At 41.9% G+C, this 21,349-nt stretch overlaps 1 protein-coding gene across 2 annotated transcripts in view; it reads right to left on the bottom strand.

Annotated features, from left to right (window-relative positions):
- Nuak (Nuak family kinase 1) overlaps positions 1 to 21,349 on the bottom strand; it is a 46,507-nt gene that overhangs the window by 615 nt on the left and 24,543 nt on the right. The window contains exons 2-7 of one of the 2 annotated variants that reach the window (XM_090177215.1): positions 10,540 to 10,660; positions 10,328 to 10,479; positions 7,847 to 7,912; positions 7,654 to 7,773; positions 7,429 to 7,561; positions 2,330 to 6,871 (exon numbers count right to left, since the gene is read on the bottom strand). In XM_090177215.1, coding sequence (XP_090033341.1) covers positions 2,330 to 6,871; positions 7,429 to 7,561; positions 7,654 to 7,773; positions 7,847 to 7,912; positions 10,328 to 10,479; positions 10,540 to 10,660 — 5,134 coding nt within the window. Of the gene's footprint in view, positions 1 to 354; positions 6,872 to 7,428; positions 7,562 to 7,653; positions 7,774 to 7,846; positions 7,913 to 10,327; positions 10,480 to 10,539; positions 10,661 to 21,349 lie in introns of those variants that run through there. The other variant, XM_090177214.1, reaches the window with a different exon arrangement.

The raw sequence follows: 21,349 nt of genomic DNA, 5'->3' as shown, positions 1-21,349 counted from the left end.
TGCCTCAAACTTAGTTAAGAGAGGATGGGGCAGCTATCTTTGGTTTCAGTTTATGAGCACTTTATTTAGGAGTTTTAGATTTTGTTTAAAGCTATTTAGTTTTTATCATTAAACATTTTGGTTAACCTTATTACGAGGAAAAATAGTTAAAGGGATATAATTTAGAGATTATTTTTTAGGGTTATGATAAAAATGTAAGGTACACGATCATATTCTTGAATTCATCAAAAGTATTTAAAACTTTAAGCTATAGGACAAAATCACAATCTTCAATATAAAAAGTTTTCAGCCAGTTAGTAATTACAAAAATCTAGCAAATTCTTTCGTATTAAATATTAGGAAATTCAACATACTTATAGTGACTTAAATAAAAATGACTGAAACGTTCGTTATTTTCTGCTCAGTGGGCAAAAGCTCCTAAAAATGATAAAAGCATGCTTAAAATTCCTACATGTACATGATAGTATTATTTCTACTAAAGCCAGATAAAACTTTGGTAGGATTTAAGTAACAGGGAGAATGGGGTTTGATAGTACCCGTCATATGTATAATTATTTACCCCCTTAATAAAATATTTCCATAACAGCTGGGTGGTTTGATTATAAAAATGCCAAATTCTCCCCTAGGTCTAAAAATGGCAGTTTAAAGTAGCTGTTTTGGAAATGCTAAACGACTTCTTTCATTTTCCAAGACTTAAAAACCGATCGTTACAAAGGCACTTCAGTGTTAGTTTTTTTTTAACAGATTAAAAGAATGGCTAAAAACGGGAGTTGTAAATTTGTCTATAATTCATTTTAAACACTAGTAAGGCATTTTAACTTCGAATACAAAATGGATTATAGACATTTATTATGGAAAACAATGATCATGGGGTAGAGCTACGACTGATAAAGAGGAACAATTAAAGGAGTAGCGAGAACACTGATAATTTCACACACACAAGATGCTTTGGCACCATGCATTTTCTTGCTCGAGAGCATTTTGTAGAACACTCACAAAATATCACAGATAAAACTTAAAACATTCATTTTTTTCCCCACGAAAGGATTAATAAGAAATCAGTCAATCTGCAAAATCGCCGCTTCTTTTGGCTTGAAAGTATTATTGATGAGCGTTACATCGAAATCGATATTAGCGTCTTTAAGCGAAGATTTATCAGATCCGCTCAGAATGGGGGTCGGGGTTTCGCGCAGGCTGGCCACGGAAGTGCCACTATTCTGCCTGGATCGACCCTCTAGTTCCTCTAAAACGATGAACTGCGGTTCGACTAATGACCGGCGTCTCTGTTTGGCTATTTGGTCTTGGGTAGCGGGGTGCGTGTCTTCCGCGTTGGTCATGACGCCGTCGGGGGCGACGTTGCGAGAGGAAAAGATGGGACTTCTGGGAGTCACAGTCGGGCTGTAAAAGGACAAGGAGGAACGGGAGCTGCGCCGGCCTTCGTTCAAATCAGGTACGGTATCGATGACCGACGGTTCCCTGTAAGATCGAGCGCCACTTCCCGTTGAATCCTTCCTTTGCTGGTTCCACAAGGAACCCGGTTTATCGTAGAATCCCGAACTGTCCGCTACGCTCGAACGTCCGATACTGGACGAACTTCCGTTGGTTGACTTCTGCGAGTTTCTTCGTGAAGGCAACGGCGGTTTAGACGCCCATAGTCCATCGTCCGAAACGTAATCGTCGTATAAGCTGTACGTCGATGAAGAATTGTTTTTTCTCATTCGGCAGTTTTCGAGCATCTCTTCCAAATTGGCCGAAGACCTCTTCTCCGGGACTTTACTCTTGGTTGAGCGTCGCCTGATCATAGGGCTGGAGTAGGGATCATCCGCGAATGAGGAATCGTTTTTCAGGTCGCTAAAACGCGACCAAAGTCCACCGCCGCGAACATCGAGTATCGAATAGTCAGGGGTCGTGTCTTGATAGACAAAACTGCGTCGTTTGGGTCGATCGTCGTTGAAGCGCGAATAAAAGCTCTTGCGATGGATCCTTTCGCTGACTGATTCCTCTTCGTAACCCTTGTTAAGACGCTGCGCTCGCTCTTTACTCGAATCTAAACTGTCCGGAGTCAAAGTACCGTCAGACGCGTCTTCGCGCGGTTTGTCTCCGTTAGTCAGCCGATGGTGATGGCTGTGTCCGTTCAGTTTCATAGTCGGTAATTCTTCCGATTTCTTGATCACTTTTTCCACGACGTATTCTTCGGAGTTCTCGGAACGATCCAATTCGTCGTTGTCATTCATTGCGGCATTTCTTTCCGGTGTGTTAGTTTCCATCATGCAGCATGCATTGCGTTCTGTTTCAGCGGGAGTACTGGAGGCAGAGTTACAAGCCTTACCTCTTTTAGGGGCAGAGCTTCCGACGCCGCCGTCGACTTCGTTCGCGCCCCGAGAACCACCTTCCCGCTCTTGTTGCTGAGTAGCGCAGTCACTCGCTTCGGTTTCCTTAGTTACTTCCGGTGGAAAACCGCCTTTCTCGTTCGATACTCTTTCCGCTTCTCTGTCGCCATCTTCGGCGATTAAAGACGAGCCCGAATACGGATTGTGGTGTAGCCTTTGCGACATGACGTTCCTGTAGCCTCGATTTTTCAACGCTTCCAGCAGAGACGAACCGTCGTCAAAATCAGAGTTCCAAAGAGGCGACGTTGGCCTTTCTTGGTTCCAAAGGCCGGGACCGGAACCTTCTCCAATTCCCCCGGGAAGTATTTGCGCCTCCCTCACCAAAGAAACGGAAGGAGTTATCCTGGGCGATTCGGACGGACTATTGTTGAAAGACACCCTCATTCGAAGAACCGGGGTTCTGTTTCCGATCCCTGCTCGCGGCGTCATTGGCGTTTCCATTTCTATAGAGCCATCTGGGCTCGAAGTTATTTCAACGTGACTCGCATTTCCTCCAGAAGGTCGAGTAAACGTCGCCGAACTCTGAGAATTGGCGCGCAATGTTTTCGGTGGTTTTTCGGCGATTGGTGGCTCGTTCAGCGTTCCGGCGCTGCCGAAATCGTACTGGTCGCGATGCGACGCCTCTTGAGGGTTACGTGGGTTTCCACTTACTTGAACTTCCGATACAGTACGAAACATTGGGCTTCTAGTTGATCCTCTCTCTCTAGCCGGCGCATCTTGGTAGATGGGTCTTTCCTCAAAATCGGCCAATTTATCGCTCGAAGAACGACTGTACCTCATAAATCCACTTTTGTTTCTGGGCAGACCTTCGTAAAGAGAAGAGAACTCGGGTAGGTCTCTCAACAAGGAACGAGTGGTCCAAGAATAGACGTTCTCCGGATCGACGGAATCCTCCGGATTAGTTTGGAGCCAGTGCTCCACGCGTCTGCGGCGGTTGTCGGATAATCCTTCGGGGACGCATCTGGAACGATCTAGGAGTTCGGGTCCGCTTCTGGTAGACTGAGGAGTCGCTGGCGAATCCGCCGATTCTTTCGATTGACGATACCTCTGGAAGCCTTTAGGGCGAGTGGTTGAATATAAAGATGATCGGTCGTTCATTATTTCCGGCGAATCGACGGGGCTGGAATACTTAGCACCATGGTCCGACGCGTATCCATCCCAACTGCTTCCCACGCCGCTCTCTCGAACTCTTTCGTCGAAGCTATCTCGACCGAGTCGTTCTCTTGAGCCCCAAGAATTCATTCTTTGATTAGTTTTGGGTTCGCTGCGAGTGGAATCCTGCCTTCGAGGTAATTCAGTAACGAATCTTAAAACGCTCTCTCTGGGAGATGTGGTTCTATCTCTACTGGTTGACCTGGTCATAGTATTGTATCCGGTAGCTCCCGACTTGGAATCTGACCTGCCTCTGAAATCTCTAGGTCGAGAACTTTCGTCGCGATCTCGACTTAAAGATCGAGAGAAATTGCTTTGCCTGTGTCGTTCTTTGAAGGCTTTCAAGTGATCGTTAAAATTTAAATGCATCGCTTTCATGAAGTTAGTCAGACCTTGAGAACCGTACGCCACGGGATTCGAGCCGTCATAATGGAAATCAAAATCATCCTCGTTGTCGGAAGATTCTCTGTCGGTTGAATGTCCCATTGGAAGCTTCTCTCCTCGGGACCAATCTCTGGAAGGTCTAGTCGAGCTCCGATCTGATTTGGGCCTTCGCAAAGATTCTCGTCGACGATCTCGTCTCAAGCTGTCCTTCGCGAAGCGACTGAACGCGGAGTTCATCTTCAAGAGGTTCCCGAACATGGAATCTCCCGTCCAGCTGTCGAAGATGTCGTCGAAAATATCGTTGGAGCCGGAAGAACTTTGACTATCGGAATGGCGTAACGGCGATGTCTCTTTAAAGTCGCTTTTCTCTATCTTCTTTTCTGGTAAAATGGGCTGTTGCTGAGTTGTAACCTTTGTCTTCTTCTCGACTTTGGTCCAAGTCCCATCGGGAGCCGGTTCCGTATAGACTTCGCCAGTTTCGGTGATAGTAGAACCGTCTTTAGTAAAAGTGAACTTTTTGTAGCTTCTGGTAATGGGGGCGGGGCCCGTTTCGGCGTCGCTATCCAGACTGGTTTGAGAATTGTACGAATGGTTTTCTTCCGCCGCTCCTTCAGGTGACAAACGCTTCAGGCTTTCTTCGACTTCCGTCCTCCAATTGTTCATATCGGATTCTATACTCGACGACAAGACCGATCTTTTCAACGTGGATTCCGTCCCGGTCGCTGGAGAAATGGGCGAGCCCCAGATGGTCTCTTCCGATTCGGCCAAGTTCTTTCCTTGGCTCGCCTTATTGAGAACAATTTCGGCTTTGCTCTGAACGTTCGCTTCCGGCGTTTCTTTAACGTACGGCTTGGGTATTTTGAAATAGGAAGGCGCTTTGACTTGAGAAGTCGGAGTGGAGACCACGGAGGAGGGAGGCGTCACGCCCTGGGAACCGGCGTCCGAGTCGACGGAGCTTTGTTGCGACAGTTTCCGTTCCGCCAGTCGGGCTCGAGCTAGCGTCTTCTTCAAAATACCCTTGGCGGCGACTTTCTTCTCCTCCTCGCTCTCTTCTGTCATTTTCGAGGTCGCAGTCTCTTCCGTTTTCTTTTCTTCGTTTTGGTGAACCATCGGTTCTTCCGGAACCTTCGTTTCCGTAGCGGTTTTCTCCATTTCGGGGCGGGCTTCCTCTACATCCGTCGTTTCTTTCTCGATCGGTGTAGCTACGTCTTCGGGTTTCGGCTCCTCCGATTTCCGCGGATCCTCTTTGGCGGCTTCCTTTTCATTTTTCGAAGGCGTCTCGTTGCCTTTCTTCGCCGTCACAGCGGCGGTAGACGCTGAGCCGCTGGGTTTCGTTTTCACTTCGAACGCTTTCTTGGCGTCCGAAACGGATCTGATAGGAATGACGAGTTTCTTAGGAGCGTCGGAGGTGACTTTAGGCGACGAACTTGGTTGCGTCGGTTCCAGAAATCTGGGCATCACCAATTTCCCAGGCTTCCTCCCCGATCCGGGAACGGCGGGTTTCGTATCTAACGGCTTCTTCTCGGGAGAGGCTTCGGATCGTTTCCGAAGAAGAATCCTGCCAGGGGTGGTTACGGATTTCTTCAGCTCTTTCTTTTCCGTAGTTTCGGCGCTACCTTCCGCGAAGTTAGTCTCGTTGGTTTTACTGGATGCCCCGGATGGACTTTCGGACGTTCTAGTTGTAGTCTTTGTAGGACATTCGGTGGATTTGGCGCTTCTAGCTGGGCTCTCCGACGTTTTCCTTTTGGCGGGGCTTTCGGCTTTGACGCTCTTGGCGGGACTCGGAGATTTACGCGCCTTGGCCGGGCTCTCGCCTCGTTTGTGATTTTTCGCCGGACTCTCGGCTCGTTGGTTCAATTTCAAGGGGCTTTCCGCCCTTTTATCAGTCTTAGACGGGCTTTCGGACCTCTTCTCGGAAGCTTCACCCGCGCTAGTACTCTCCGGAGACTTACTGGTCGCGGCCAGCGCTGACGACGAAAATATCTTCCTTTTCACTTTCTTCTCCTTGGTCAGGGTCCCGTCGGCCGATTCCGTCTTTTTCGCGACTTTCTTCTTAACAGGTTTCTTAGTTTCCGCTTCGGTGGAAGCTAGCGCGTCCGTTTTAGGCTCGTCCAATTTCTCTTCAATTTTTGGTTCGGTTTTCAGAGGCTCCGGTGTCGCGTGGATTACTTCCGGTTCAGGAGTCTTCTCATCCCTGTCGTCTTCGTTCATGACTTGGTCGGCCGCTGTCAGGGTATCGGTCTTGCTGATTCGCAAAGGCGGGGGCTCTTCGTCGGCCGGTGTAGTGGCCGAGGAAGAGACCGTGGTGTCGGCGGCGCTGATAGCGGCCGGAATGCTGAGGAAGTTCTTCTTGGAGGAAGCCAAAGAATCGCTCTTCTTGGGCTTTTTGCTCTTGTGGGCGATACTGGAAACTCTAACCATGCTGCCGTCGAAGGATTTCTCGGCCGGCCTCTTGACGCACTGGCCTTCCAGCGCGGCGGCCACGTCAGCGGGCAGGAATTCGTCGTCGGAGTTATCGTGATGTTCTTGATGGAAGATGTCGTCCGGATTCTCCGTCGACACGTTCATTTCGCTGGCCATGCCACCGCTGATGTAGGCGAAACTATTGGAGGACAATTCCCCATTCTCTTCGTGGCTGTCGGCTCCGGCAACCGTCGCTTCTTCGCAGCTGTCCTCGACGCCGGAAGACGCGTTAGCGGTTTCGGGTACCGTCGGCGTGGCGAAGGAAGGTTTGAATTTGTTCCCGGCGGCTGGAGGAGGCGATACGGGGGCCAAAGCCAGCAAAAGGTCCAGCCGGACCGGGGTCAGGTTGGCAGTGTCTTCGGCTACTTGCAATAAAGAATGCTCGTAGCCAGTGTTGACCCACCAGTCCGAGCATATATCAATGATAGTCGCTCGTTTGGCGGGATTCACCGTCAGTAATCGACGAATCAAGCTCGACGCTTCTGTTAATTATTGGCAAAGACAAATCAAATGATATTTCTTAATTACTTAGACTTTACTGAAATATAATTTAAATAGATTCGGTTTTTGGAGAGGTTAGCGCACTACCGGGTATTTTTGCGCAATTTCGTCTCATTGCGCTGTTTTGTTCAATCTACCCGAAACTACGTAAAGTAATTACTTAAAACAAATTATTTTATGTTGCCAATATAAATTATTTTGTCTACTTAATTATTTATAATAACATCTTAATATTTAAATCAAAATTATACAACGTAGTAAAATTTTTCGCTTCAAAAAATGACTCGCCTACTTATAATTTTAGCTCTATTATCTAGAAACATTTTCCGGCCTACATTCCCATAACCAGAAGCAAACTACCTTCGTGACCCACGCTGACCTCTCCATAACCAGACCGTGTTCTACGAGCGTGTATTAAAAGTGAAGCCTATTCTATTCAAAGTAGTTTATTGATTAAATGTTTAAGACAAATAAATGAAACTTGACCATTTTTGCTTAAAGTGAAATTCTGTAGTGGAATAATTTGAAGCGTACGAACCGGCTTTTTTCTTTGGTTCGTAGTAGTCGCCCTCGGAGATCTGTTTGACTAGGCGTTTAAAATTGCTGCCATCGAAGGGCATCGCCCCGTATACTAAAGTGTACAGTAGGACACCCATGCTCCAACAGTCCACCTAAAAACGGTGACGCCAAAGAAGCAAACGGGAAAGGAGGGTCAGATTCCGAGACGATAATGGGCCGGACTGTATAGGAAAGCGAAACCAACCTCGGGTCCGTAATAGGGCGTCCCTTTGACAATTTCGGGCGAAGCGTAGAGCGGACTCCCGCAATACGTCGCCAATAAATGGCGGTCGTCAAAAACGTTTGAAAGACCAAAATCGGCGATCTAAAAGCGTCGATAAAAATGTTTTATCTCTCGTGGAACGCGTGACGTCCGTTCTAAAATCAAGCGTACTCACCTTCGCGTTTCCCCTTTCATCCAAGAGTACATTTTCCAGTTTTAAATCTCTATGACAAATTTTATTCTGTACAAAAATAAAAAGGTTGCGTTTTTAGTGTCAGAAAGTAAACGATTTAATCGTACTCTGATAAGTTTGAAAATGTCAGCAAATGTAAAATGTAGGTAAAACCATATATGTTAAGCCAGCGTGTAGGGGGAACTCGTAGGAGTGTAGACGTACCTTGATGTGTACAGCTCGCACCTCCTACAAGTCACCCCAGCGGGATTAATCTGTCTCTTACCCTAAAGATTTGAACGACACGGTTCGACACCACGGCTAGCTTCTCAAATTAAGGGGGAAGACTACAGTGGCCATGGTCTACTTTCGCGCTATTTCAAGCTGAACTCTTTTAATTTTGTATTAAAACTTATAAAATTAATATTTAAGTGTAGAACAGCCTCTTGTTTAGTGCATAAAAAAATTTTGACAATTGTAAATTTAAAAGTAATTAAGTTATTACGTTTTAATTCGGACCCCCGGAGCTAAACAAGTTGGCAAGCGCCCAAACTACCCTTTAGTTACGACCTTATATCTCGTTAACTATTAATATTATAATTATCATAATTATTTCAAGCACTAGAGGAAGGTTCAGCCTAATAAGAAAAATATAATTCAATCATGTAATTGTTAAAACAGAAACGTTCAGCTTGAACGAAAAAGAGGCTTTTACTGTATTCTTCCCCCTTAAAGGGAGTAATTACGACGGATCAACTAATTTCACATTTCCGCCACTAGATGTATCAGAAAACAGGGGTAACTGACGCTAGCTACGTTAAAAACGAGTAGTAGCGCGTGTTTGCGAGCGATTTTAGAATATATATCCATTTAATGTCGAAACGCGTTATTCACGAAACGAGAGTCGGTTTATGAGGAAAACCCGCTTCGTCCTCCCGTCCGTTTTTAGTGGGACTATTGCAAGGACCAAAAAGTAGTAGTAGTAGTAGTAGAAATTGTAGTAGTTGTCATAAATGCGACACCCTTTAAAAGTTTTCATCAAAATGCCTTCCAAGTTTTACAAATTCGTTAAAAGCCTAATGACGGCAGCGCCCGGATTCGCCCACGGCCTCTCTGTTGGGAACATGGACACTATATCTCTAACTATACAGTGTCCATGTTGAGAGGCAGAGTGCTTTCGAACTCCCTCTGGTCTCTGCCGGTTCTATTTTCATCTCCGTGTTTCTTAATTCGCTCGTTCGAAAACGCTATAGAGGGCAGCGTTGTCAGACTCACGATAGCTATCGTACTTTGTCGATAATATTTTACCGATTTTTGGGCCGTACAATGTTTTTGGAAATTAATTTTCAAAATATTCCGCGACTATCTTAGCCTGACACTCGGTCACTCGCGGCTTATTATTCATGACAATTTGACACTTCTAGTCAGAAATAATTTCATAATAGCTTCTAAATACAATCATAAGTAACAATATCATTAAGTATGGCAATAAATGAAGCTGTGTTACGTACAACCATAAGTAATAAAATCCATATGTACGACCCTCAAATATGTGTAACGTACAACCATAAGTCATAATAGCCATAAGCACGACACTAAATGAAGCTGTGTACCGTACAATCATAAGTCATTATATCCATAAGTACCACACTGAATGACACTGACAAGGAGACGACCCGAGGTGATAATCACCGATTTTGTTCAAACTCGGGTATAATGTACACCTCCATGTACCTTAAAAAACCTGCAAGGCAAGAGTTGCGACGGGCTTTCATTTTGCCATGACAACCGAAAACGTTTTTGACAACATGATTTGGAATTTTTCCATTGAAAATAACATGGGAATCTGAAGGATTTTAAGGGTCCCCCCCCCCCCTGTGAAACCTTTTAAAAAATTAACAATTTTGAAAATTTCAAAAACGTTAAAAATACATTTAAATTGATTTTAAAAATTAAATTTAATCGAGTTTAAATGCAATTTGGTCAATTGGGGGACCCTTAAAATCCTTCAGATTCCCATGTTATTTTCAATGGAAATAATTCCAAATCATGTTGTCAAAAACGTTTTCGGTTGCCATAGCAAAACGAAAGCCCGTCGCAACTTTTCCCTTGCAGGTTTTTCAAGTTACATGGAGGTGTACATTATACCCGAGTTTGAACAAAATCGGTGATTATCACCTCGGGTCGTCTCCTTGTGAGTATTGTGTTCAACTTACAATCATAAGTAACAATATCCATAAATGATAAATAACATAAAATCAATTAGTATGGTACTAAATGACACTAAGCGTTTTTACACTATACTTGGTTCCCCTAGGAGATTATAAAATTTGGATTATTTATTGTTTTGACATGCCTGGGGTAGTAGCTTAACACATACGTTGTGGAAATTTTATTACGGCTGGGCCGCCTTGTTTAATTTGGTTCAGTCGGTTACATCCCCGTCAAGGGCGGAAACGCGTCGATCCGCGGTTGGGTGCTCACCTTGTGACAGTAATAAATAGCGGCGGCAATTTGTCGGAAAATTCTCCTGGCTTCGTTGTCGGATAGGATTTTCTTTTCGCTTAAATAGTCGTAGAGTTCCCCGCCACTGGCGTACTGCATCACCAGCACTATCTTCTCTTTGTTTTCGAACACTGCCAAACAAACAAGCGGCTCAATTACTGGCGCCAAGTTCGTTAACTCCTTCGACTCACCTTCGTAAATGTGAATGATGTGAGGATGTTGGACGGAAGACATGATTTGAATCTCCCGACGAATTCGAACCAAGTCTTGGTCGCTCTCGATTTTCGATTTCTTGATCGTTTTGATCGCCACCTGGTGAGAATAAACAAATCGCTAAATATTAGAGATAACAAACAGATTTTCCTACGAATAAAATACGAGAAATTATAGCGGTGGTTTCTAAACGATTTCAGGTATTAGCCTAGCTGATTATTATTTATTTATTTTATTTATTTAACCCCATTGATACGTAACCAAAGAACCGAAAGCGTTTTATTAGGTTTCACGCAAAGTTTACCAGTTTTGAGGTAGTTGTCAATCTCCGCCACCGTCAAAGCTTCGCTATTTAATTGTTTGATAAAAATATTGATACTAAAGGACTGAGAACGAAATAAAGGTCTAAGAATGGAGAAGACCCCATAAAAATGTAGGAAAATGTATACGCTTAGTGTTCACAGATTATTCACGAGTTTTATCACAAATGTGCTCATTTAGAGCATGAATATCAAACTATATCATTTTACGTAATCACTTAAATACCTAGGTTTTCTTCTGCCTGTCACCCTTTAAATTTACTTTCCTTCCAAACAAATACCCTGGTAATAGGCCCACAGCGGAACACTTTGGCCTATCACCAGGGTATTTGTTTGGCAGAAAAGTAAATTTAAAGGGTGACTGGCGCTAGAAAACCTAGGCCTTCAAGCCAATCAGGAGACAGGCGTTGTTATTGACTCGATGCAGAAAACGTTTTCAGAATTTTAAAAAATCAGTTGGTAATCATAAATAAAGGTAGCGTAGCAAGGAGGGGTGGGGCAGACCTTTTTGGAGGGGGGGCGTCATTTATCATATGAGCTATCCATGGGCCAAATAATGATTATTTGGCCCATGAGCTATCCCTGGAAATAGGTAGAGGAGATATAGACTGAAATCTGGTGGCCACTGATTTGCTGTTAATATTTTTAACTATTTTCACAATTTTATAAATTAAATTTCGCGCTAAGCCTTGGCAATAAAATCTAGCCAAGTTTCAAAACGTTGCCCATCGAAACAATGAATACATTCGTGGTATTATATAGATATTTTTCAAAATAATATCACGGAACTCCTGAAAATGAGCAAGATGAAACCCCAAATCAGGAAGGAGAAAGAGCCCATCAGCGATATCCTCGGGGATGGCCCTTCGCGAGCCTCTCCAGGGGTACGAGGCTTTTGCACCCTTCCCCATAGACTGCCCTCTATATTTCCGTCGTCATAATTCTCCCCTTTCGCGAGATATTATTTAATAAACAAAGCCAAGGGCAACCGAGAACAAAGGCGTCTTATCATTAAAACCAGTTCAAGACATCCGTCTCTTTATAAGGCCCGCGTCGTACGTTCGAGGAACGAACCAAAAATTGGGGGAACTGATAGCGACTCATCTTTAGACGTCGGCTAAATTGTTTTTATCTTCGTGTCTCTTTCGCTTCCTAGTCTACGAAGGGTTGCCGCCTTTCTTTTTCCGTTCTCTCCGAAGAAAGCGGAGAGATGGGGAGAGTCATCTCATCGCGCTAATTAAACTCGCTAACTTGGCAAATGGGAATCTTTTCGGATTCTAAATAGGCCTAAGTCAAACTCCCCCCCCCCCAAACTGCTATACTAAGACACTTTCGGTCGTGTTTGTGCCACGATCCCCATCTTCCGGAGTAAAGCGGCTTATTTTTTCGGAGAACAACTACGGGCTGTAGTTGTATCTCCAAAAAAATAAGCGTACGGAGGTATCAAATAGGTGAGCTATAAAAGAGTATTTTTGATGGTGTTTTACGAGCGGGAGGGAAGACAATTTACGAATGATCCCCTTCCGACGGCAGCAGGCGGTAACGCGTCTAACCAATGAAAACTGTACGCGAGAAAATGCACGACTTCTGACGGGTTGCGTTCCCCTTGTGTGGGGTGCTGTGTTTGTTGCTCCTAGCTGGCCAAATGCGATGGACTTCCACGCGCTTCTTAGGCTGTTGGATAAGATCAAAGCGCAGACTTTGATTTGATGAAATGATACCGTTGAAGGCGTTGACACGCCGGAAACAGAAAGATACCTAACAATGCCGGAAACGGAATTTCGCCCTACGACGTTTGAAGTGAAAATTTCCCCGTTGGTCTACGCCAGCTGAAATATTTCGAAAGAAAGTTAGGCGTACTAAATTTATACGAGGTGTTTAGATTTTCAGAGACCAGTAGCGATAGCCCTTTGACCCGATATGTCAACCGTTACGCGTGTTGAGTCTATAGGGCGAAATATATCTACAAATATTTCACACGCACCGATAATATTTCATATAATTTGGTCGTATAAAAAGTAATTGAAATAAAATTTAAATACGTTAACTAACCTTCATATGTATATAAACTTTAAATTTCGTATTGAAACTTGGTTTATTTTATGATCGTTCGATTAAAAGGGTATTAACGAAGATCACGATAATATTTCTACAGTCTAATTTTTCTATATCGTTTCGCTTTCGTTTAAAATATCTTATTTGTTGGAGTATTTCCATTCTAGATTGAGCGTAAATAGCCGAAGCTACATAACCGCTGTTTCGAAGACGAAGCAACGTTTAAAAGGCTGGACGGAATCCAAAAGAAACCACGGCGCGTGCACGGTTTTACTCGACAGTGCGCCGAGATTGGTTTTCAGGGACCAAACAATGTTTTAAAAGAAGGGCTTAAGACTCTGGAAGGTTCAATTTTCTCACTCTCCGTCGCGTCAGCAGCGAATGCAGTCTTTTTTAAAGCGCCAATGGTACGCGAAAGCCTAGCATTCTCGAGCGCATATTCTTCACGCCGAATAATTTAATGGACAAGTTAACTCGTTAAAAATCCAGTTAATTGTTTCGTCGGCCAAGTCCGCGCACTCGCGAACAATGGGAATAGCTTCCGAGAGAGAGCTTGTAAGGTCGAGAAAGCGTTTTGAAATTGTTTAGAACGGCAGTATCCCGCGATTGTTCTCGCTGTTAATACCGCGGAATTGAACACCCACGGCTTGGCGAAATGATTACGAGAATACAGGGGCCGACAACCTTCGCGCTTTTTTCGCATTGCCAACTATTTTAAAAGACGGGGTGAAGGTCGAGAGGTCACTCACGATGAAGGCTTAGACCATCAGTTCGTGAAATGGCGAGTTAAATTGTACCTTTTATAAAGTTTCTCAATTTTCAGGGGCGATTTGAGGGAGAAGCTACTTGGCTACTTTCGGGGTTTTTAGTTACCGGAAAGAGGCGAATGGCGAGACATCATTAACTAAAAATACGGATAATTAGGCTTCGAATCTCTACAAACGACGCTTTACTTAATAAGCGGCGCTGATTAAAATGCCCACAAAAAAGCAGCCGTCCCAAATGGCGGAACTTCCTCTCGCTCGTTAAGACTTTAAATTTCATGTTTTGAACTATAATTGACTCTTTTATTTTATCCGCGAACTTTTGTTCTTAACGCTGTTTTCTCTGGGAACTTATAGACCAAAGTGAGTTAATCGAAATTAGTTAAAACACAAACATAAACACTTTATTTTAAGGAAAAAGACGATACAAATATTTTGAATGTTACACTCTCGCTTGATTCTCCCGTTCTACCGCGTAAAAACGTTTCCTCTCTTTCTCCAACAAAAAAGAAACCTCTCAGACTCGGTAGACCGAGGCTTCCTGCCTTTCACAACGCGAACGATTTTAACACCCCGATATTCTTAACTGTGGACCCGAGCTAGGAGTGGTCCGAGCGAAAAACAAACGTAAAATTGGGGGCTTTAATTTATACGATTGGAACATATTTTTTCTTTAAGGGGGAAGACTACAGTGGCCATTGTTTACTTTCGCGCTATTTCAAGCTGAACTCATTTAATTTTGTATTTTAACTTATAAAATTAATATTTAAGTGTAGAACAGCCTCTTGTTTAGTGCTTAAAATAATTTTGACAATTTTAAATTGAAAAGTAATTAAATTATTACGTTTTAATTCGAACTCCCGGAGCTAAACAAGTTGGCAAGCGCCCAAACTACCCTTTAGTTAGGACCTTATATTTCGTCAACTATTAATATTAGAATTATCAAAATTATTTTAAGCACTAGAGGAAGGTTCAGCCTAATAAGAAAAATATAATTCAATCATGTAATTGTTAAAACAAAAACGTTCAGCTTGAACGAAAAAGAGGCTTTTACTGTATTTTTCCCCCTTAACGGGAATATTTTTCACTTACAGATTTTAAAGTTACAATAAAAATTAAATAAATGGGTGATTTTTCGGCCGGTAGATACCGATAATATATTTTAAACGAAGCCAGTTTCGAGGAACGCTCGTTTAAGTTCATCAGGTTGAAACTAACGGGAGATTCCCAAAAAACCACCATCTAGAAGAGAAAAAAAAATAAACCGCTACGGTGGTAGATTTTAAATTTAGCTCGCGCTTCGGTTCAAAATCCTGGAGAACTTTCGCTTCGAGAACCCGAAAAAAATGTCTTCCCTAAACAGAATACCGAAGAGGGTTTCGTCTACTACACCGTTACTTTTCAGCGCTGGTAATAGAGGGACTTTCGCGGAGAGGATTGGTTAACCAGGGGACAGTTCGAGACGGCAACGACCCTCGAAGGGACTCCGCGAGTGCGAGTTGAAGTGATACGCCGGGAAAAATCGTCTATAGTATAAAAACGACGGCCAAAAAAGTCCGCGTATCCATAAATAAATCAAGAGGGGAGCCGTTTATTCCACGCCCGACTTCCGTTTCGAAATATGTCTATTTTATACGAAGGGGAAACTATCGTCTGGCCCGAAGTCGAAATGGTTGGCGAACCGGAAGAGGTAGTTGGCGAGCGCCATCTTACATCTTTCTCGTTAAACTTAATGAGCAAAAAATATCAAAGTCGAATTCTCACCAAACTCGACTCGCGCGTCGCGTCAAACCAAGCGTGATACCGCTAAACTCTATTAAAGCGCTCTAATGAATTGTTTTAATTCTCGTTCCGGCAGATTTCTTCTTTTTGCGGAATAGAAAGCGATACGCTCAGTCGTTCATTTTTTATAAGATTGTAAATATTCGAAATGACAAGCCGTTCCACTAATGTTTACGACGGAATAATTAAAAATGACAATTAATAGGAGAAAACGAGGAGAGAATGACGGGAAACATCAGTACTCAGAATTTCAAAAGGTTCTTAAAAATTAAGTTTTTCGACGCGATTAACGCTGCTGCGAGGACGCAAAAACTAAGACCGCCTCCTTTTTTCCTCCCCCCTCCCTTAGCGTGACGGGTTTAGGGCCTCAGGCTCAACGTGTCCGTCGATAGCCTCGACATATTCATTCCCCCTGAGTATAAATAAATACATTCTTAATTAATAATAATAATAATAATAATAATTAATTAATAACAATAATAATTAATAACAATAATAATTAATAACAATAATAATTAATAACAATAATAATTAATTAAGTAAATAATAGATAATAATTAATAAATAATAGATAATAATATTAATTAATAATAATATTAATTAATAATAATATTAATTAATAATAATATTAATTAATAATAATATTAATTAATTAATTAATACTAATAATAATATTAATTAATAATATTAATTAATTAATTAACACTAATAATAATAATAATTAATTAATAATAATATTAATTAATATTAACCTGAAATATAAGTAGCATTATAAATCTTGACTTTGAAAATATTAACGTTTAACGTCTAGATTGAAAATAACAAACCAGCCGATTTCAAAACAGCGGCGTACAAATTATTAACGTTTAAATGTCCGTTACCATTAACTTGAAATTTTAATAACATTAAAAATATAGATTTTAAAAATATTAACATTTAACTTCTAGAATGACATTAAGCGGTGGGAAAAAAATAAAAAATGTCTAGTAACCAAAATTGAAATTACATTTAATATGAACATTTAACTTCTAAATAGGAATTTCCATAAAATAACGTCGCCTTATTGTTTACTGTGTTTCCCCACTTCAACAATGCTTCCCCAGCTCTCCCACTAAAGAGAGCTAACGAATTCGTCCATAGGCTTCGCGCAATCTCAAGAACAAGTTGGCCCTACGTAGCGAATTTATGAAAAAGTCTAAACGGCACAGACCGGTATTCGAACTGCCTACAACGGGCGTTGGTTATTTGGCGATATTTCTTTAGTTCAGCATCGCCAGTCTCCCAAATAACCTCCGTTAAACCCAGCCGGCAGCCTTATTATAAGGTTCTCGTCCCGGAGCCAAACCGTCTTGTTCGCGTGGAAAAAAAACAACCACCCACGCGTATCCCTAAAATTAGTAGTTTCGGGTTGAAAAGCGAGGAGGATCAAGGTTTTCGCGGCCATAAAAACAGTCTGGAAAAAGCGAAGCTCTTCTCAATTCCAAAAGACATCCCGAGACTGCCTAACAAGCGGAAAATACACAGTCATAAAGGAACGCGCTATAACATTCAAACCCCCGAACATTATCGCGAAGCCACTCCGATATATCATTCAAGTTAAAAAAAAAACCAAACCGACTACGTTCTTAATGCGGTGCGGGAAAATGTCATACATAAAACAACCCCCGGGTGACAAATTAACAATTAAAAAAACGCTAATTATAAATTTCGTCACGTGTAATTAAATAAATATATAGCGGTGCGATAATTCAGACAGTCGCGTTTGGCGCCGAAAGGTTTAACGCGACAAGATTTTTACGGAGTCGTCAGATTCATCTATACCGTGTATTTTGATAATCACAGTTTTCCGACAAGAAGAAACTCCCCGAGCGTCATCTGGCGGCGGACTAAGAATCAATTCCGCAAAACGAAAGTCCGATAAGGGAATATTACGAATGAAAATCTTTCAGTTATTATTTCTTCTCCTTGAAAACGGCGGAAAGTAATGGAGAAAACTTTTGCCAGATAGGGTGAGTTTTTTCTGGACTCGTGGACGAGAGTAAGGGGGGGGGGTTCTTTCGCTCTTCAAATCACCTGGGGAAAATATTGAGCGCGAAGAGGCACGGGAGGGTGGATCGAGAGCGGATGAAATACCCAGGCGGCACGCTTAAAGGAAATAGAAGCGAGGAAAAACAAATTAAAGAACCTTCAATTTCTATTAGATTTCTTCAAACAAAAAGTGTCTTATTTTGTTAGTGGTTTACGAGGGGCTGATCACTCCACGTAATCGGTGTACAGAGCCGTACCTTTGACTGTACTAATGGGATTACACGTAATCTTTGAAGTCCCTGCCTTTGGCAGTGGTAATCAATGAGCAAGTTGTAGAGCATACTCGAAAACCTTTAATGGAATTGGTATGGTGGAAATCGTACATTTCGTCACTGAAATAATTGGTCATGAAAAACAAACAAAATTGAAACTTTTCGTCTACCACGTAGCGTTCAAAAACTAACACTTCTAAAACCGTGAAACATTTCACGATTTTTCTGAAATTTACAAATAACAACGATCTCCCCCGATAGAGTACATTCTGAAAATTTCTCATTTCTAGAAAGAATAGTTTTTGAGAAAAATACCTGGGCCGATCAATTGAAGACACCCTTTATAGGTAAACGCAGTAAAGCTCCCTTACGCTGAAGGGTGCAAATATATTTCACAGTTTTAGAATAAACAGTTTCAATGAAAATTGAAATGAAACACGCCATTTCTCAATTTCAGATTCAGCGAGGCCAAGAACACCAAGAACGTATTTAGGTCCCTTAGAGTTCGAGCCTAAGGAAATGCTGGTAGGCCTTTCAAATCATCGTGTCGCGCCTACTGGCAGGATAACGTTTATATTGTTCAAATCCGCTAGCAAAACATTTTGAATAATACTTTTTTTTAAAAGTATTATGTTTACTACAACACGCGTATTAATTTCATTTCAATACACGAAACATTTTTCGATTGTTTAACTAATTTCCTAATTTTGATTTAATTAATTGAAAATTTTAGTTTAACGATTTAAAAAAAAAGTCAAAAAAGTAATTATATTATTTTTATAGCAAATCCATTTTCAAAACGTGTATTAAAAATGCGAAGGCGGCGGATCTCGTATTTCGTAGTGATTGATAGACACGGGCTACTAAGCCATATTGCCAAGGACCATTAGCTAAGGGAGGGTTTTAAAATCCAATGAAGCATTCCCACGAGATTCTTTCCACACGGCGTAGAAACTACAGTTTAGAAAACTACAGGCCCTAGACACGCATCGTGGCGAGTTCTCGTTACGAAATTTGGTTTTATTTAAAACCGCAACTCTTACGCAGCGTTATTGATGTGTCGAAGTGAAATAAACCAAACGAAAGAAATCGTCAGAACGCATCCTTATTTGGCAAAGACGACTTTCCCGGCTCTCAAGCGCGAAAATTGGAGACAAATTTCCTCTCCTAGTTTACCCGATGATGGAAAAATATCCGACAATAACGAAACTAGACGCGCAAATATAAGAAAGGAAAGAATCGGCCGACTTCCCAATTGGGTCACTCGCTAAGCACCCGCCCCCATTAAGAGCGTAACAAATAAACACGCCAAATTTCACTACAAAGCAGTGTTGCTAGATTGTGGGAAATTTCCCATATTGTGGGAATTTTTGGTTCTGCGGGAAAAAGGTAATTTTTTTCAAAAACGTTTGATTTTGTGGGAATTTTCATGTCTACGGGTATTTATCCTATGTTTTTTTAATTTGACTATCAATAAAAAGCTCGAAATTATCTAGAGCAGTGTATTTTTTTTAAATAATATAAAGGAGTTGCCTCCTAATACTACAATAAATCAATACATAGGCCTAACAACCAAAATGTTAAAACACTGTAATTTCAATAAAATTTAATTTTAAAAAGTTAATTTTTCAATAATATTGAAAATTGTGGCATGTTTTCCGTTGAGTTTTCGTTGCGGGCGGGGCTAAATAGGGGTGTGGGAAATTGTGGGAAATTTACTACCCAGCAATGGGAATTTCAACTTTCAAACATTGGCAACACTGCTACAAAGCGATGGACAACGTGATCAATCGAGAAGAAAGACGCGTTTTCACAGCGCTTACCGGGAAACCGATTTTCAGACGAAAGCAAGCCCTCGAAAGTTCGATTTTATTTCCAGCCGATGAAGCCAATTGCTACTTTTTACTGAGAAGGGAATACATAATATTTTAAAAGAAAATCAAAACTACTTCGAAAACTATTTTATTTAAAAACAATAAAACTATAGTCCAACCCAGGAAACAATTGCCATAAAAAGACGGAAGAACACGTTTTAATTTTTCGAGGTTTTAAGTAAAGTTGTATTTAGTATTTTACACGTTGGTGTCTTAAAACCTAGTCCAGAGAATGTTTTACTCCCTGATACAAAAGAGATTTGTATTTCAAAGGCTCGATAAATATTCATTCATTCGTTTATCTATAGAAAACGTACGAAGTGAGCTAAGCAACAGCTCGTATCGTGGTCAATTATTAACGACAGATCCATAGAATCCTATTTATCAACAAGTGAGTTTGCCCAAATTGTTGATTATAGGCACGAGGAAATTCGGCATAAACGAGAGTCAAAGGTGGGAAGGGCGGTTACGCCACGATCAGGATATGGCGATATAGGCGCGTTTCCGTTATCGTTCACCATCGCCGAGCATTCGCGATTTCCTTTCTCGAAACACTTGGCCGAAAACTATCATCCGGATGTTAAAATCCCTCAAATCAGAGGCAAATAACTCGATAGTATTATTACATATTAATCGAATAAAAACATTATGATGACCGACAACTGATAAAGACTACAATCATTTCGAGACCAACAAGCGCAAGATTAAATCCACTATTTAAACCTGGTCGAAACATTGTTGGCGAGTAAGTTTAAATAAATAATAATCAGCTAGGCTAATACCCAAGGTACCACCTTAGGCCTAAGTCATCATGCGACTTTTAAACCAATAATTCAGGTGGCCGGGTTACAACGCGTAGGAGGGTGGTTGCAAGCCCTTCGTGCCACGCGAGCCAACAGCTCCCTACACTAACTTTTACCGTTAACCTCAACAAGTTTTTATGGAAGGGGAAACCCCCTTAAACCAATGGGGGGAGACCTTGCAAACTCAACGCGGAAGGAGTTGTTCCGAGTTTTCACACAGTGCCACCAGCTGGAATCGAACCCGGCTCCTCTTGCTGCGAGGCGAAAGTGCTACCCACTCCGACAGCCCACAGTTTTCGACTATGATTCTCCAAAAAGGTTAAGTTTTCGTTCACACGCCCCACGAAGGGATTCAGAGATTTCACGCTTGAACCGGCGAAGACAATTCTTTTATTACAAAATATGTAAATTTATATTATAAAGGTATGTAATATTAATAATGTAATTTAGTTTAACGTAATCAATTACGAAATTTAAGTATTTGGAGATAAGCTTCGTTCGGCGCGTTTACAATGCGTAAGATTAATAACTTTAATTTTCCGGTAAATATTAGTCCCGCAATAAGGCGCTCCCGTTCGCGCAAGCGGCAAGAAAACGACAGTCTTCCGAATACAGGCACTCTTTCTTTTCTCCGAAATCCGTCGATTTAATTCTTCGTTAATTCCACTCATTTCGCTGGATAATTGGCTCTCGTCTTTCGGAGTGATCGAAGGAGTAAGCGAGTCGGCCGTATCGGTCAAAACAATGAGAGAGTCTGAGGAGAAGAGACTTATACCGGTTAGAAGACGAATAATACGAGAACCGGTTAGCGCGAGCCGGGTACCCACACGTTCGGGTACACTGACTTCTGCCGCTCGATATTGTAATTACGTTGGCGAGTTTCAATCTCT

This window comes from Leiobunum rupestre, chromosome 6 (assembly GCF_980474605.1).
Source record: "Leiobunum rupestre chromosome 6, qqLeiRupe1.1.hap1, whole genome shotgun sequence".
NCBI classification, from domain to species: Eukaryota; Metazoa; Arthropoda; class Arachnida; order Opiliones; family Sclerosomatidae; genus Leiobunum; species Leiobunum rupestre.
Note: the sequence above shows the minus strand (reverse complement) of the source record. Positions and strands in the feature narration are given on the sequence as shown.